The sequence below is a fragment of the Carcharhinus amblyrhynchos genome, chromosome 34, assembly GCF_965287045.1.
Source record: "Carcharhinus amblyrhynchos chromosome 34, sCarAmb.v2.hapA, whole genome shotgun sequence".
NCBI classification, from domain to species: domain Eukaryota; kingdom Metazoa; phylum Chordata; class Chondrichthyes; order Carcharhiniformes; family Carcharhinidae; genus Carcharhinus; species Carcharhinus amblyrhynchos.
Genome location: NC_137357.1, coordinates 11,950,420 through 11,968,618, shown reverse-complemented (window position 1 = coordinate 11,968,618; position 18,199 = coordinate 11,950,420). Strand labels below are relative to the sequence as shown.

Sequence of the window (18,199 nt, the reverse complement as noted above, 5' to 3'; positions counted from 1 at the left end):
TGGAATTACAGTTGATGTGATTGGGATGACCCCAAAGTGGAACCAGAATACTCCACTGGAAACACCTGGATACCTTGCCTGTGTCCTCAGGGATACACATCTGGACAAGCGGATCCTGAGATGATTTGATGGGGATTGGGTGGTATTGGAGCATCACAGCTTTAAATGAGTTCAGGAAGTACTACAATCTGAAACCAGCAGAGTGGAGCTTGTCTTGGACATACATTGGTGCAGCAAAGACACATTCTGACATTCACACTCACAAGAGGAGTGTAATAGGTTCAGAAAGTGGGCGGCCAAGGGATCATCCAACTCGACTGATTGTCTTCTGCAACTATGTTTCCTGGCGGGTGTCTCTGGAAAGAGAATATGTGGCGTGATCGAGGCGTCCCATGCCCAGTGCGTATCACAAAGACTGGGATGTTTCATCGAGCTCTTCAGTAATTTAGTTTTTGATGTCTCAGCCTTTGACTCTGCTTACTTTGATGCAGTATCCCTTTAAGGGGTTGCCTCCCGCACCCCCCCCCCCCCCCAACCCTTTTGGTCACCCACAGGGCGAGGATAAAGTGCTTGGAGGTGGGTGGGAACTGACTGTGTCTGCTTGTGCTGATCTCTCTCTCTGCCTTGACGCGTTTCGATTTGAACCCGGGCTCTGAGTCTCCGACTGTCAGCCGGAGGCGTGGGGCGAACGCAAGACACTCGGCTGGAAAAGGAAGAGAAAGAATTTGGGCTCCAGCAACGAGACAAGGAGGGGGGAAGTGTGCCAGGCAGCCAGCCATTCAGCGCTGTGTTGAGGTCTCCCTGGGGTTTACCAGTCAGTTTCCAGAGTGTGAGGCAGACTTGCTGTGAGGGAGGTAGAGAGAGACAGACAGACAGACAGACACAGCCAGTCTCCTGCCTCACTCACAGCCCAGCCACCCCGCCTCATTGTGTGTGTTGGGAGCAGCACCCGGGACTATTGATGCACCCTTTCCAATGGTGTAACGGTAAGGTGGATCTCTTTGTTCAATTTGCTGCCTGAAATCTGTGCATCTAGTTCTGATGGTGAATGGAAGAGAGAGAGAGAGAGAGAGCCCCGAGCTGCCGGGAGGAGGACGGATTCCCCTTCTCGCCTTTTGTGTACGGGGTGGACCGCAGACAACAGCAGTGTGCCCGACCAGGGAGACAGGGGAAGACAAGCCACTGCTGAGCGGGGCTTCAGACTGGGAGGATTGCAGGCTGGGGAGACTGACTGAAGGGAGACAGGGACTGTTGCGGTGAGAGGAATGCACCCCTTCACGGTTCAGAGGCAGAACAAAGTAATGGGGGGGCTCACTTACTGAACGATGCAGCTAGACTCCAGTCAGGTTCAGTGCAGCGGGGTCCAGGAGATGGAGAATGTAAAGAAGAAGGGCTTCAAGAAGAGAGAATTTGTTTCCAGGAATGCCTGCCAAGCAATATAGGGATTTTTTTTAGGCCCTTATGATTAGAGATTGTCTGTGTAATAGTCTATGCACTGTATATGAGCATAGAAATGCTTCTTCGTACAGACCCAATGTGTGTTGAAGTGTAATATGTGTATTAAACCTGGCAAGCTGTCCATAATGAATATTTGAAAAATATTTGGATAAGCACTTGAAATATCATAACATTCAAGGATACGGGATAAATGCAGGAAAATGGGATTTGTGCATCCTTAGTGGTAGTTATTGACCCAATAGACCAAAGGGCCTTTCCTGCGCTGTATGCTCTCTGACTCTGTTGTCTCCTACGTCATGCCGTCATTGCTTCCCAGGGGTGAAACAAAAGTGAGAACCAGCAAAATCTGATTATCACTTGGTAAATGTGCAGTAATTTACATAGTCCCCAGCACAGAAATAGGCCATTCAACCCACAGGGGTCTCCTCCCATTCCTTCCCATCCTGCACCCATATTCCTCCATTCCCTTCTCCCTTATGTACACAACAAGCCTTGCCTTCAATGCTTGAAGTGCCAATCTACACATTCTCACCACTCTCTGTGGAAAGTATGTGGAAAGAGAGAGAAATTCCTCTGAAATCTCATTTGGCCTGTTCATGGCTGTCTTGGATTTATTATCCCCCTTGTTCATCCAAGACTCGAAATGGTTTCTCCCCGTCTGGAGCATTGGCCATGCTAAATTCTCCCTAGGCACCGGAGTGTGGCAACAAGGGGATTTTCACAGTAACTTCATTGCAGTGTTAATGTAAGCCTACTTATGATAATAATAAATAAACTTTAAAAACTTTTTCAAAAAAATCATCATTGTACAGAACTCTATCTACAGGCAGGGGCCCAAGTCTGGTCAACATTTCCTGATAGTTACATCCTCTCAATTCTGGTAACATCTTTGTGAATCTTCTCCACACTTTCTCCAGTGCTTCTATATTCTTTTTGTAGAATAAAAGCAGGGATCAGGCACAGCAAATTAAGTGAGGTCTAACCAAGGCTTTATGGAAAGTTAAGGTTGGTATTGTATTCCTCTCGCGATGTTTGTGCTTTGTTGGCACTCTTTATCCAACATGACACCGCTGTGTTGCTGATTTATATATCTGTGTGCCCGGATCTCTTCATTCCTGTATCCTATTGTTTCTTGCCTTCCTCGTAATAACTCGCTTCCTTATTCCTCCCACCAAAATGAACCTCCTCACATTTTGCTCTTGCATATCACTTTCCATCCTTTGTTTATGCCTTCCTGTGTTTTGGTGCACTCCTCCAACTTATTTATTGCCAACTACAGTTTTATTGAGTTTATTTTTTAATTCCCCCATGGCATTGCTGGCAAGAGCAACATGTGTTGCCCATTTTTAATTGCCCTTGAGAAGGAAGGTGATGGTGAGCCATCCCATTAAATACAACTGGGATGGTCTACTGTGCCACTTCAAATGTCAGTTCAGAGTCAAAGAAGTTTTGCTGGAGTCATAGACAGGCCAGACCAGGTAAGAATGGAAACTTTCCTTCCCTGAAGGACATCAGTGAACCAAATAGGCCTTTACTGCAATCTGGGAGTTTCATGGTCACCATTGCTGATGGCAGCGTTTTTTAATGCCAGTTTGTTTAATTGAATTTACATTCTCCAGTTGCCGTGGTGAGATTTGAACTCACGTCTCCATGTCTAGTCCAGCAATTTAACCATTGTGCTACCATATTATGTTTGACGTCATTTACAAGAATGATAATGAAAGCTAAATTTCAGAGCAGATTTGGTTTGATGCAGAATGCCGGAGTGTACATCAGGCTTACTGAGAAATGTTCTCAGGCTTACTGAAGAGATATTTCAGACGTGGGTGGTGGTTTGTGTCTGAGTCCCTGTGGTGGAACCATACCTTCCTCTCTGAAACAGGATGTCTCAAGTGATATGAGGTGATTCACAGCTTCCTTCTACAATCCGCAGACTGTTAAAACCAAAAATCTACATTATCTCTTGATTTATCTCATCTTACTTTCTACGTTTGTCAACTTTATTCATGTCCTGCACCATGGGTCTTGGCTCTTCACTTGGATATCTAAGTTTCGTTTAAAGTCACATCCTTTGGTGGGTTGACATGAGTGGGAGTGGACGCAATTGCCTTTGGAAGGTAAAATCAGCCAGATCTCCTTGTTCTGAATCCTGCTTCTGCCCCCAGTGGAAACTGAGTATGAGTAGATGTGACTAGAATTCCTCCCAGGGTGGAATAGGCTGTTTTGTGCATAAATATTCGGATAGGCAGCATGTGACAGTTCCTTCAGGAAAACTGACAGAAAATTTACAAGGGAAAGAATTACGTACACAAAGGCAAACTTTTACCTCAATGGAAAGCAGATTCAAAATGCATCCGGGCAGAGAGAACTGGTGTCTTTGTTCATGAAGTGCAGAAAGTTGGTATTCAGGTACAGCATCTAATAAAGAAGGCAAATGGAATGTTGGCATGTTTTACAAAGGGATGGACTATAAAAGTAGAGAAGTGTCGTTGCAATTGTATAGAGTGTTGGTGAGACCACATTTGGAGTATTGTGTCCAGCTTTGGGCTCTTTATTTGAGGAAGGATGTGGAAGCATTGGAGGCATTTCAGAGGAGATTCTGGTGAATCTGGGGGCGACATATGAGGAGAGATTTAACAGTTTGAGCTTGTTCTTGCTGGAGTTTAGAAGGATGAGAAGGGAATCTAATCAAGGTTTATAAAATTTTAAAAATTTTTTAAATTTAAGTATTTGTGTCACAAGTAGGCTTAGTTAGCACTGCAATGAAGTTACTGTGAAAATCCCCTAGTTGTCACACTCCAGTGCCTGTTTGGGTGCCCTGAGGGAGAATTTAGCATGGCCAGTGCACCTAACCAGCATGTCTTTTGGACTGTAGGAAGAAACTGGAGCACCCGGAGAACATTGATGCAAACACGGGGAAAATGTGCAGCCTTGGTAGAGGCAGTGACCCAAGTCGGGAATTGAACCTAGGTCCCTAGTGCTGTGAGGCAGGAATGCTAACCACTGTGCCACCATGTGATTGATGTGTAGCAAAGGTTTCCTCTTCTGAGGAATCTAGAACAAGTGGTCACAGGTATAAGCTGAGAGGCGGTAGAGTTAAAACTGAGATGAGGAGGAACTACTTCTCGCAGAGGGCGGTGAATTTGTGGAACTTGCTGCCCCATAACGTGGTGGAATGGTTTGAAGAAGGAGACAGATACTTTTCTAATAAAAATGGGCGAAAGAGATATGGAGAATAGATAGGGAGGTGGATTTGAGACCAGGAAGATATCAGCCCTGGTCCAATTGAATGGCGGAGCAGGCTTGAAGGGCTGAATTTGCCTACTTCTGCTCCTAATTCCTATGCTTCTATATTCCACAAATCTGTTAACATCAGTCAGAAGGTTATTCGAGGGAAATTAAGGTTTTGATCCACATTAACTATCAATGTCTCACTTCTGTTTCTCTAATTTTCCCAGGATGTTTCTGTGGATTGGGGTTGATTTACTCGAATAAATCGTGCACAATGCCTCCAATAACCTTCCAGGATCTTCCGTTGAACATCTATATGGTGATATTCGGCACTGGAATCTTTGTCTTTGTGCTCAGTCTGATATTCTGCTGTTATTTTATCAGGTAACTCTCACCCGGCTGTTTGCAGCGTTTCCCCAATTTCTTTCATTTTAATGTTTATTTCTGGGCAGTACGTACATGTATTAATATTGGGGCACAATGATATCTACATCAAGGCTCACTGAAGCTGTGTTCGCCAATTCACCTTGACCTCGAAGAATAGCCTGAATGCACCAGTGGTATTTTTCCACTGCGCACACCAGCCATCCTGAGGTTGCCAAATTAGGAACAGTCTTGGTTGGTTTTGCACCCAGATTACAGAGGTGATAGGCCAGTGTCTGACTCTTGAACTGCTGCCAGGCTATGAATTGTATTACTTCCCCTGCAGGTCTTTCCTCCGCTCGCTTTGTGTAAGCGTGTGGTGCTGTTGGTCATTATTTTTACTGGCTGAGATACGCGCTGCCCTGTTTCTGAAAGTTGTACTCTAACCCCATGAGGATAGATAACAATGCAACTCCCTTGAGGCACAAGGTATTTATATGCTGAAGGCAGGCAAAGCAGAAGTGCTCAGCAATTAGATGGGCAGGAAACGACCATTGTGTTTATAAGAAAAGGCTGTTCAGACAGCTGCTATGAACCCTCTGAGTTCTGCACAGAACCTGCAGGAAACTGAAAGGAGCTTGGGGTCAGAGGGTGTCCCTTCTCCACCATTTCATATTCCTTTCATAAATGTGTTCCATGATTTGTAAATACACTTTTGCATTGCCCACACTGGAATAGAACTGAGACTCCCATCAGTAAATGTTAATAGAAAGACGAGTGCCTTTCTATCCCGATGACATCAACAAATTGCACTTGTGTACTTGTGTATTTCAAGCAATAAAACATTCCAAGGCTTCCCAGGTACAAATGTGACACCAAGCTACATGACAAGTTGGTAAAGGCGCACAAAATAAATTATGTGGCTTTCCAGCTTTTATTAATAGAGGCATAGATGCCAAAAGCAAAGAGGTGATGCTAACCTTACATAAACTATGAGCTTTCAGCTGTGGCTTTGAGGTCACAATCCCACTCACCTCTAGGTGAAAAGATTGTTGGCTCCAGAAACATGGCCACAAAATCTAGCCAGACAGTGTGTTACTGAGAGACAGCCATAGAGTCAGAGGTACCAGCTTCTGGACAAGGGTTTAAAACTGATGCCCCATCTGCCCTCCTAAACGGATGTACAAGTTTCCAAGGCACTGTCTCAAAGAAGAGAAAGGGTGTTTATCCCAGGGCCCTGGCTGATATGTGTCTCCCAACAAGCATCACTGAGGCGATCTATCTGGTCATTTATCACACTGTCATTTTTAGAGGCACTGTGTGCAATCTGGCTGCCATGTTTCCTACGTTACAACAGAGAGTATAGAATCAAAGAAGCCCTACGGTGCAGAAGGAGCCATTTGGCCCATTGAGCCTGCACCGACCATAATCCCACCCAGGCCCTGTCCCTGTAACCACACGTACTTACCCTGCTAATCCTGCTGACACTAACAGGCAATTTAGAATAGCCAGTCCACCTAACTCGCACATCTTTGGACTGTGGGAGGAAACGGGAGCACACGGGGAGAACATACAAACTCTGCACACGGTCACCTGAGGCTGGAATTGAACCTCGGTCCACTTGGTTGGCCAGATAACACTTCACAGAATCATAGAAACCCTACAGTGCAGGAAGACGCCATTTGGCCCATCGAGTCTGCACCGACCACAATTCCACTCAGGCCCTACCCCCATATCCCTACATATTTACCAACCAATCACTCTAACCTACGCATCTTAGGACACTAAGGGACAATTTTAGCATGGCCAATCAACCTAACCCGCACATCTTTGAACTATGGGAAGTTCACTTTGGGACACCCTGAGGTCATGAAAGCCACTGGACACTTTGTCAGCCACAATTTGTATTTTACAGTGGAAGGGCAGGCAGTGGGATAGTGCTTGAAAATTAAGCGACAGTAAAATCACACAGTGCAATGTATGATGTCTTAAGATGCACATTTTATTTTTGGAAGAAAATATCAAAGATGTTGAGTGGGTACCAAAGTCATTTCCTGGAAGGGATAATTAAATATGAGGAGAGATTAGAAACTCTATAATTTGGAGGAGTTTTGACCATTGCACCCAATACTATGAGGGTCAGTTGGTTGGTAGACTTGATGATTACCAAAAGGACAAAGAAAAAGGTTCAAAGGACTTCTTGATGCAAAAGATTGATAAAGCATGTAATTTCCAACCAAAAAACATGGTGGAAGCACAGTTCACAAAAGCTTTGAGAAAAAAATGGATAAATATTCAATGAGGAGAAATTGAAAAGGACATTGTGACAGAGCAGAGAATGGAATAGAAGAGCAGGGTTGTCTTCGCGAGTCAGATAAAATGAGTTGTGATCGTATGTGGTATAAAACTCCAGAATTTACTGCACACTCCAACAACAGATTGCAGTTCACATAGTAAAATGTTCCAAGGCACTTCACAAGAGTATTACCAAACAAAATTTGACAATTAAGAAGTTATTAACATCGCTGGAAGAGGGAGCGATTACCAGTGGCTTCGACACAGAGATAAGTTTTCAGGAAGGGAGAGGGAGGTAGCAAGACAGAGAGGGTAGGTGGAGAATTCCACAGCTTAGAACTTAGACAGCTGAAGGCACAGCCGTCAATGATTTTAAAATTGGGGATGTACAAGATGCCAGAATTGGACAAGAATAGAGATCTCCAAGACTCCCCGGGCAGGAAGAGGCTACGGAAGTAGATAGGTTTTAACTCTTGACATCTTTGACTTCTTCTTAAAGTGATGAATCCAAGGCAGGACTTGGTATTGGTAGCTATATCAAGCTCGTTGGAGGTGAGTCCTTACAAAATAAAAATGGAAGAGGCTGGGGCTTTATGACTGTTCTAAGGCAGGAGCTGGATCAGACTGTGCTTGGCAGCAATTGATAATTACAGTGCAGAAGGTTTCCCTTCTCCACTGTATTGCTAATCCTGGCACAGCAGAGTGCCACCACTACCTGGTCCTTGTGAGTAAACAGTTGCCTCTGAACCTGATTCTTTTCTTGGATTATTGTGCTTCCTGTGTCTGGCCTGGGAACTTGATGTGCAGGCCTGTCAAGGTGCCGGAAACTTGGAACATATCCTGCAAATTAAAGTCAACTTCCTGAGTCAAACAATTGGACTAAAGGCAGCAAGCTGCTATCAAATTTTCAGGGCTATTTTGAGCTCTCTTGGCAGAAGGCATGGCTCGTTACTGTTAGGAATGGATTTAGCTCACACTTAACCTCACACTTAACCTTCTTCACACAGCTGCAGCATTGAAAAGCTGGGTTTGCGCGACATTACACTCCTATGTGAGAACATTGAACCGTGTGTTTGTGAAGTGCTTAGATTTTCCACTTAGTGGAACTTCCCTGGGTGCAGTGCTGTTCGCACCCTCTCTGAATTAAGGTGAGCTGATTCTGCTGCAGATTCCAGAGTTAGCTTCATTTTAATCATCTGCATGATCTCCTCGGTAGTACCATTGCTGACTGAGTGTGGAAACCTGCTTGCTGCTGCTGGATTTAAAGGCCCGCAGCAGTTTAATGAGCCAGCATAACAGCAGTTCATCAGTCAAACTGGTACTAAAAGAATCACTGCAGTTTGCAGGCGGACAGAGACCTCTGCCCAGCTCAGCGAAAGCACTCAAAGTGCTTCTGCAGAATGTGAACAATGAAAAATTTGCAGGGCTATGTGTCAAAAGCAGAGGAGTGAAACTAATTAGTGGTTTCTTTTCGAGAGCTGACACTGATACAGACACAATGGACCGAATGGCCATCCTTGTTCAGGGTGTGAGCATCACAGGCAAGGTCAGCATTGTTGCCCTTCCTGAATTGTCCTTGAGCAGCTGACGAACCATCTTCTTCAATCAGCAGTGCTTTTGGAGAGGGGATTTCAGGATTTTGACGCAACATCACTGAAGAAGCAGCAATAGATTTCCAAGTCAGGATGGGGAGTGACTTGGAGGGGAACTTGCATCAGTAAATTCCCATGCGTCTGCTGCCCTTGTTTGCTGAGATGGTAGAGGTGGCAGGTTTGGGAGGTGATGTCAAAGGAGCTATGGTGAATTGCTACAGGGCATCTTGTGGATGGTACACACTGCCGCTACTTACATCCTTGGAGGAGAGAGTGAATATTTAAGGTGTTGCATGGAGTGCTGATCAAGCGGAATGCTTTACCTTGAATGGTGTCAAGCTTCTTGAGTGTTGCTGGAACTGCACTCATTGAGGCAAGTGAAGAGTATTCCATCACAACCCTGACTTGGGCCTTGTGAATGGGCTTTAGGAAGTCAAGTGAGTTATTTATTGTGCAATTCCCAAGGTTGTTAAGAAGGTGTGCGGTGTGTTAGTTTTTATTGGTAAAGGGATTGAATTTTGGAGCCATGAGATCATGTTGCAACTGTACAAAACTCTGGTGCGGCCACACTTGGAGTATTGCGTACAGCTCTGGTCGCCGCATTATAGGAAGGATGTGGAAGCATTGAAAAGGGTGCAGGGGAGATTTACAGGATGTTGCCTGGTATGGTGGGAAGGCCTTATGAGGAATGGTTGAGGGACTTGAGGCTGTTTTCGTTAGAGAGAAGGTTAAGAGGTGAATTAATAGAGGCATATAAGATGATCAGAGGATTAGATAGGGTGGACAGTGAGAGCCTTTTTCCTTAGATGGATTTGGCTAGCATGAGGGGACATAGTTTTAAATTGAGGGGTGATAGATATAGGACAAATGTCAGAGGTACGTTCTTTACTCAGAGTAGTAAGGGCATGGAATGCCCTGCTGCAACAGTAGTGGACTCACCAAGGGCATTTAAATGGTCATTGGATAAATATATGGATGATATTGGAATAGTGTAGGTTCGATGGGCTTTAGGTTGGCACAACATCGAGAGCGAAAGGGCCTGTACTGTGCTGTAATGTTCTATATTCTATGCTCTTGTAGTTAGTGTATTTATATGGTAAGCAGCTTTGATTCTGGTCAATGGTAACCCCCAGGATGTTGATCATGTGACATCCAGCGATGGAGACACCATTGAATGTCAATGGTTGGTGGTTAGATCCTCTCTTCTTGCAGATGGTCATTGCCTGCCACTTAAGGAGCATGAATGTTACTTGCCTCTTAGCAGCTCAAAGTAGAATGTTGCTGCTTGCACGTACAGACTGTTTCAGTTTCTAAGAAGCTGCATGTATGGAATATTCTCATCAGCGACATTCCCATTTCTGACCTTATGTTGGAGAGCAGGTCATTGATGAAGGAGCTGAAATTGTTTAGGTCGAGGACACTATCCTGAGGAACCTATGCAACTATCTTCTGGGGCTGTCATGATTGGTATCTAATAACGACAACCATCTTCCTTTGACCTGGGTATGACTCCAACCCTGTGATTCCCCTCGACTTCAATTTTGCTTGGGTTGGCAAGACGTAGACTCCAAGACAGCAACAGCAGTGAGTTGGAAAGTGTGTGCAAATGCAGCCACCAAGTATAAGACAATTCAATGCTGTGACACTTCAATTATCCTACTGGGAAGACAAGGCGAATCAACAACACATTGCTGCATTCAGCATGATAGCTATGTTTTAGTGAGTGGATTGTTTCCTGTGGTTTTAGGGATGAGTACTGGAATGTTCTGATAATTATTCAGCCCAATCTTAAATACTTTCAATGACTTTTCTCCCCAGAATCTGTGAAGCTCCTTCCTCACAGTGATGAAGTGGTCTCAAGTTTTGAGGCCCTGTACCAACTGATCTGTCAAAAACCACAAAGTTCCACCTCTGTAACAGTGCCGAGCTCAATTCTTGTGCTGCTGAAATCCTAATTCATACTCCTGTTAACTCCAGAGTTCACTATTCCAACATATTTCTGTTTTCTATTCTACTTGCATCCAATCCTGCTCTAAGTTCTATTCATTCATTACCCATGTGTCCACCGAATGACATTGGCTCACGGTCCCTGAAAACATCAGATTTTATATGTTGACTAGTGGAGTGCCCCAGGGGTCGGTGCTGGGGCCTCAGCTTTTTACCATTTATATAGATGATCTGGAGGAGGGAACCGAGTGTAGGGTGTCGAAATTTGCTGATGACACCAAGATTGGGGGAACGGCAAATTGTGCGGAGGGTGTGGAGAGTCTGCAGAAGGATCTAGATAGGCTGGGCGAATGGGCCAGGAAATGGCAAATGGAATTTAATGTTGGCAAGTGTGAGGTGGTCCACTTTGGTAGGAATAATGGTAGGAAGGACTATTACTTACGTGGCGAAAAACTGCAGCAGGCGACAGTGCAGAGGGACCTCGGGGTCCTTGTGCATGAGTCACAAAAACCCAGCTTGCAGGTGCAGCAGGTGGTCAGGAAGGCGAATGGGATGCTGGCCTTCATAGCGAGGGGGATTGAATATAAAAGTAGGGAGGTCTTGCTGCAGCTGTATAGGGCATTGGTGAGGCCGCAGCTGGAGTACTGTGTGCAGTTTTGGGCGCCGCACCTGCGCAAAGATATTTTGGCCTTGGAGGGAGTGCAGAGGAGGTTTACTAGGCTGATACCAGAGTTGAGGGGGTTGAGCTATGAGGAGAGGCTGAATAAACTAGGCTTGTACTCGTTAGAGTTTAGAAGAATGAGGGGAGATCTCATTGAGACGTATAAGATGATGAATGGGATGGATAGGATAGAGGTGGAGAGACTCTTCCCGCTCAAAAAAGACAGTAGGACTAGGGGGCACAGCCTCAAGATAAAGGGGGGGGCGGTTTAGAACGGAGTTGAGGAGGAACTTCTTCACTCAAAGGGTGGTGAATCTCTGGAATTCTCTGCCCGTTGAAGTGGTGGAGGCTGCCTCGCTAAATATTTTTAAGACGCGGGTTGATGGGTTTTTGAGAAGAGAGGGGATTAAGGGTTATGGGGAGAGGGCGGGGAAGTGGAACTGAGCCACGACAGATCAGCCATGATCTTATTGAATGGCGGGGCAGGCTCGAAGGGCTAGATGGCCGACTCCTGCTCCTATTTCTTATGTTCTTATATCCACCTCTTTGAGGTCAAATTCTTTCATGGTATGGCCCCTCCTGTTCTCTATAACAATCTCTTGTTCTAACCCAAACTTTCATTTTTTCTAACCTGAACCTCTTGTCCTTCCTCCCCTCCCTCCATCCCTGTAATTGGTAACTGTGCCTTCAGCCAGCTAAGGGCCACACATTGGAATTTCCATCCCCAACCAGCTTAGAGGTGACTTCACTGACTCCATCTTTGATCTGCTCTCATTGTGCCCTCCATCTCTCCACCCTCAAAGAATACTTTCTGCCCATCCTCTGTCTCCCACAAGATCTCTTCCACATTGGAATAAGCAAGTCTAGCCAACTACTACACCAAGCTCAGTGCTGTGGCCTTGTTTAAGCTGCTGTGTGCTTTTGAGGTGTTGCTTTTCCACTCCACCAAGATGGACAAGTCACAGTCAGAAGATGTGGAGGATGCAGGATTCAGGGTTTCAGATTTTTCACATGGTCCTAGTCCTGCTGCTGCCTCCCAACAAATCCATCAATTTGTCCTCACATTGTTGAATTCTCACGGACAGCTCACACACACACAAAAATACCACAATACAAATTGTATTAAACTGGAGAACCGAATAACAGAATTCATGACACAGATACAAGTACGTGAGTGTGTAAATATTTATGTTCATCACAAATAGGCATAGAATTTAGCCATATCTGTGTACTAGTCCATTGGCTGCAACCCTTGTTCATATCTCAGAGCAATCGGGTGTTGGGGCTGCCCCAGAATTTGGTAATTCTCAAAGATGTTAAAATGTGATCACTCCACCTTTGCTGGGAGTGTCCAATTACTGACAGACCTTTTGGAGCAGTGAAGTCAGGTTGACTGTTAAATTATACCATGCAGCTCTGAAAAATAAACTGTAGTTTTAACTTTCTGTGATCTGAATGACTAACTGTCTACCTGCTCCCTTTCAGTAAACTCCGACACCAAGCACAGAATGAGAGATACGGATACAAAGAGGTAAGAGAAAAGAGAACTAACAGAACTAGACTTCAAACTTTAACCTAATTCGCTGATCAGATGAAAGGTCCCTCAGCCATCCACAAGGAAGGTTCCCCGCTATATTAATCAAGGAAAAGGAAGAGCATGGAAGCCGAAAATCACATCCCTTTTCTTTCCAACAACCATTCATTGTCACATCGCAGAACTCAGGACTCTCCAGTTCTTCAGCACTGCTGATGAAAGTGAAGAACAGAAAGGAAGAGTGGGGAGGGAGAACCTGACAGTATCAGGGGTGAGGCCAGTGTTATTTTCAAACCAATTCATATGCCCTCTGGCCGTCTTCCAAATTACTTCTGTTCTCCTTGGACTTGTAGCCTATTTGTTGTCAGCCAGTCCCTCAAGTACATTTGCCCCCTCCCCTCCATGTGTGGGAACACATTGAGCACCACACACTTAACTGACATTATTTATTTTATTTATTATCAGTGTCATAAGGAGGTTTACATTAACACTGCAATGAAGCTATTGTGAAAAACCCCAAGGTGACACAGTCCAGCGTCTGTTCAGACACAGTGAGGGAGAATTTAGCCTAGCCAATGCACTTAACCGACGCACCTTTCAGACAGTGGGAGGAAACTGGTGCACCCGGAGGAAATCCACACAGTCACGGGGAGAATGTGCAGACTCTGCACAGACCCAATCTGGGAATCAAACCTGAGTCCCTGGTGCTGTGAGGCAGTAGTGCGAGCCACTGTGTGCCAGTCCTGTTCAGTCCAGGCTAGAAACTGCAGTAGGCAGTATGGGCCTGCAAGTCTGCTGTGCCATTTATTGAAATCATAGCTGGTCTTCTACCTCACAAGTCCATTTTGCTGCCTGATCACCAGATGCCTTTGTCCCTTCGTGTTCAAAAATGTGTGATATGGTTGAAAGTGTGGCCTGGTACGTGGGTTGTCATTCTCACTGTGAATGTGCTTCTTTCTTCCACTGCCTCCTCAGGTTATAACAAGGGGAGATGCTAAGAAGCTGAATTTACATGGGGTAGGTTACAATTTTATTGATCTTTGTTGTAGATCTGCATGCTCGTAGCAGTTTGTTGTGTAAAAATAAATGTGTTGTGGGTGTCAGATGTTTATTTGAAGTATATCCTGAATTTGGTCATGTTTGGATGATTGGAGGACAAATATTAAAGCTGTCCGTTTTAATCCAGTTCACACAAAATGAAATGAAAACCTCTGTTTTTGTTTATTCCACAGCAGACATGTGCTGTTTGCTTAGAGGATTTCAAGATTAAAGAGGAGTTGGGTGTGTTACCATGTCAACATGCTTTCCACAGGAAGTGAGTAATCTTTGAGTCAAACAGTTGTGTTTTGCGCTCCAATGCAACATTGTGCTGAGCCCTGTGCTGCAAACAGGCCACAGAGCTGGAAAGCAGCCGGAAGAACGATTCATTGCAGTCACAGAATGGCAATGACGTGGAAATGTTGCAGCAGATTCTGCTGACACACTGTCTGCATAATCAATTCGTCTGACTCAAGTTTGATCAATGCAGTAAATTTCAGACAAGGCTGGATGTTCATACTGACAACTGAATTGATGCTTTGGGAGACACATCAAAGTGTTTTGTTCGAAACAGTGACACAGCGTCTGCACACTGTTTCCCCTTGTATAATGTTGCACTCCATACAGTGTTACACGACCTGCACTGTTCCTCTCTGCAATGTGCCACACTTACAGACACGGTGTCTTGTTCAGTACAAGACTGTATTGCCTCGACACCAGGCAGTGGTCTGTATAATTCCCCTGTGTTGCACCAGGGACTACATTTCAAAAATAATTGACGCTAAAGCACTTTGAAAGGTCCAGAGGTTGTAAAATGCGCAATAGTTTTCCTTGACCCCAGTATTCCACTTAACTTGGCGTTGAACTGCTGAAATATAGTGCTCCACTTAGCTCAGTGTTTTAACTTAGTAATTCCCTCAGTACAATATTGCACTGCCTCGATGCCATGTTTCGCTGTGTATGCCTGTACACCATGTTATACTCAGGATGGTGACACATCGCCTGTACACAGTGTCTCATTTTGTATGACGTTACACCGTATTTCACTCTGTATCATGTTTCCTCTCACTGTCCATGGTTTCTGATTCTTTTCTGTTCTCTAGGTGCTTGGTGAAGTGGTTGGAAATCCGCTGTGTCTGCCCAATGTGTAACAAACCTATTGCTGGAGCACCAGAGCAGCAACAAGCAATTGGCACACTCCTGGATGAACTTGTTTGATGCGCGTTCTAATCAATATGGACAGCAGAAGCTCAGATTAGCCAAGAAACAGGAGTTTTCTATTTGTTTTTAAACTGTGATTGACTTTTGATTGGAACCTTGGAGTGTGTGCAAGAGGATCTGAGCCATGCCACACTGCTGTGGCTGGAGCCAACCCTGGCAATGGTAATTATGGGGAAGTCTTCTCTACAAAAGCCCTTCCAACACATCTGCTGAGGAATAGAACAACTTCCAGCCTTATTGTTTCTGACTGATTTCTTTGATACTCAACAGCAGCCCGCCACTGATCTGTGCAGAATCGGCTGATCTCAACTGGTGCCATACCCGCGACTGCAATTAGGCAGTGCCATGGGTTAGAGAGAGAGTTTCCATTTTGATTGTGCACTCTGAACTGGGAAACAGTGTGGGCAGGCTCAACAGCGATGCTTTGCACAGGTAGATATACTACCAAGTTCAAATTGCCTTCGAAGTGGATTCTGGCTGTCTGCATGAGGCATAAGTGGACATACAGCAGTTATGGAATCTAACTCAGTCAGAATTGTTTTGGAGATGGGAATGGGGAGGTTAAAGCACTGAACTGCACTGAAATCAATAGAAACGAATCTGGCCATTCATGCACACAGCACAAAAATCTCGCTGTCATGCACGGATCAGACTACCCTTCCTACACCCTGCCCATATACATGCTGATCCATCCACATCAATGCATGCAGGTTGGAGGGATCACATCAAACTTCCATTCACCCGACGTATTCCCACTTGAGTGGAGTGCAGTGGAACTAACACTGCTCTCATGGTGATATCCAGGACTGCCATCAGAGAGAGCATCACTGGTTCACATATTTGTGATGGGTCAGACAAGAGTCCCACTAACTCAGTGTGATTCTCTGTGTCTGGCTGTAACGGAAATTGCACAACTGCATTGAAAATCATCATTGAGAAATAAACCAACGGTCATCTTCCTGCTTGCTTTGAATAAACCACCATCTCTCCCTCAAGCACAAAGTGACATTGAATTAAAGGTCTCAGTCAAAGACTCTTGTCAGGACAGCTGTTTTGGGAAATGGAAGTGTTACACTGATGTGACTGCAAGTGCTCCTCTGAGCTCAGAATTAGAGCATGTTGTTAGAATAGAAGAGAGAGAGAGCTTCACTCTGCAGTTAGCTGTAACATGGGGCTCTCTGATAATCGTGCTGTATATTGCACGTCTTTTGTTATTTACTGGGCACGACTGTTTTGTACATATTTTAAATAAGTACTTTGAACCTGTTCCTTCTTTTGTGAAGGATTTTCTCTTGTTGTAAAATACTTTTAATAAATATATACCTCCAGTGTATTTTGACACTTTTGTGTGGTTTCTTTTGCACAGCCCGAGAAATCAGATAAGCAGCCTGAGACAGAGGAAACCGAAGGTTCAGGGTTGTCCCCTGTATATTGTTTGGGCTCACACATGAAAGGTTTTCCGAGTGAAATATCAGATGGTGTTGGTGTCACTGTATCCTGGCATGGAGCCATATTGGAAGATGCTGATGTGGTCTCCTGTTGCGTTGATAGATGAGAGTTCAGCAAGGGATTCAACTGTTCACTGTTTAGCTTGGTGTTAGCTCATATGTGATGCCAAACCAAATCTTCATTTGCAGATCCAACTGTGGAAGTATTACGTACAAAGTCACTGCAAATGGGATGGGGGAAGGCACTGGCTTTGCGGTGTGCTGGAGAAAACTGATTCTGTTCTTCTCAAACTCTCTAACTCTTCAGTGTTTTTTATTTCTCCTGCAGGAGAGGAACAAACGACAGAAAATAGGGATTTGAGTTTGATTTGATTTTGTTGTCACACGTATTAGTATACAGTGAAAAGTATTGTTTCTTGCGCGCTGTACAGACGAAACACACCGTTCATCGAGAAGGAAAGGAGAGAGTTCAGAATGTAGTGTTACAGTCAAAGAGAAAGATCAACTTAATATGAGGTAGGTCCATTTAAAAGTCTGATGCCGGCAGGGAAGAAGCTGTTCTTGGGTCAGTTGGTACGTGTCCTCAGACTTTTGTATTTTTTTCCTGATGGAAGAAGGTGGAAGAGAGTGTGTCTGATGCGGCACAATGGTTAGTATTGCTGCCTCACAGCTCCAGGGACCCGGGTTCGATTCCTGGCTTGGGTCACTGTCTGTGCGGAGTTTGCACATTCTCCCCCTGTCTGTGTAGACTTTCACAGTAAGAAGTCTGACAACATCAGGTTTAAGTCCTACCCCAGTCCAACACCGGCACCTCCACATCATGCGTAGATTTTCTCTAGGTGCTCTGGTTTCCTCCCACATTCCAAAGATGTGCAGGTTAGGTGCATTGGCCATGCTAAATTGCCCCTTTAATGTCCCAGGGTGCATAGGTTAGACGGATAAGTGGGGTAAATATGCGGGGTTACGGGGATAGGGCCTAGGTGGGATTGTTGTTGGTGCTCGGTGGCTCGATGGGCCTAATGGTCTCCTTCTGCACTGTAGAATTTCTATGATTTTATGCATGCGATCCTTAATTGTGATGACTATTTTTCCCAGGCAGTGGGAAGTGCAGACAGAGTCAATGGCTGGGAGATTGGTTTGCATGAAGGACTGGGTTTCGTTCATGACCCTTTGTAGTTTCTTGTGGTCTTAAACAGAGCAGGAGCCACACCAAGCTGTGACAAAATAAGGAAGAATAGTTTCTATGGTGCATCTGTAAAAGTTGGTGAGAGTCATCGTGGACATACCAAATTTCCTTAGTCTGCTGAGAAATTAGTGGGCTTTCTTAATGAGAGTGTTGGCATGACGGGGGGACCAGGACAGGAGGTTAGTGATCCGGACACCTAAAAACATGAAGCTCTCAACCAAGAAA

General features: G+C 44.9%; 1 protein-coding gene across 2 annotated transcripts; it reads left to right on the top strand.

Moving 5' to 3' along the window:
* Positions 1-531: 531 nt before the first annotated feature.
* rnf122 (ring finger protein 122) lies at positions 532-16,663 on the top strand. 2 transcript variants are annotated; one of them, XM_080217080.1, is made up of 6 exons: positions 532-986; positions 4,917-5,073; positions 13,033-13,078; positions 14,057-14,098; positions 14,317-14,396; positions 15,223-16,663. In XM_080217080.1, exons 1-6 carry the CDS (start codon positions 962-964, stop codon positions 15,335-15,337), a joined length of 465 nt encoding a protein of 154 aa, XP_080073206.1. In that variant the 5' UTR covers positions 532-961; the 3' UTR covers positions 15,338-16,663. The 2 variants fall into 2 exon arrangements, with proteins under 2 accessions (XP_080073206.1, XP_080073205.1); XM_080217079.1 differs by having other exon boundaries at positions 534-986; positions 14,314-14,396.
* Positions 16,664-18,199: the final 1,536 nt, after the last annotated feature.

Bases quoted from the DNA above. Each gene is read 5' to 3' on its own strand.
- rnf122 (XM_080217079.1), top strand. From the start codon at position 962: ATGCACCCTTTCCAATGGTGTAACG. The intron at 13,079-14,056 runs GTAAGAGAAAAG...CTGCCTCCTCAG, and splicing joins AGAGATACGGATACAAAGAG to GTTATAACAAGGGGAGATGC. The intron at 14,099-14,313 runs GTAGGTTACAAT...TTTATTCCACAG, and splicing joins AGAAGCTGAATTTACATGGG to CAGACATGTGCTGTTTGCTT.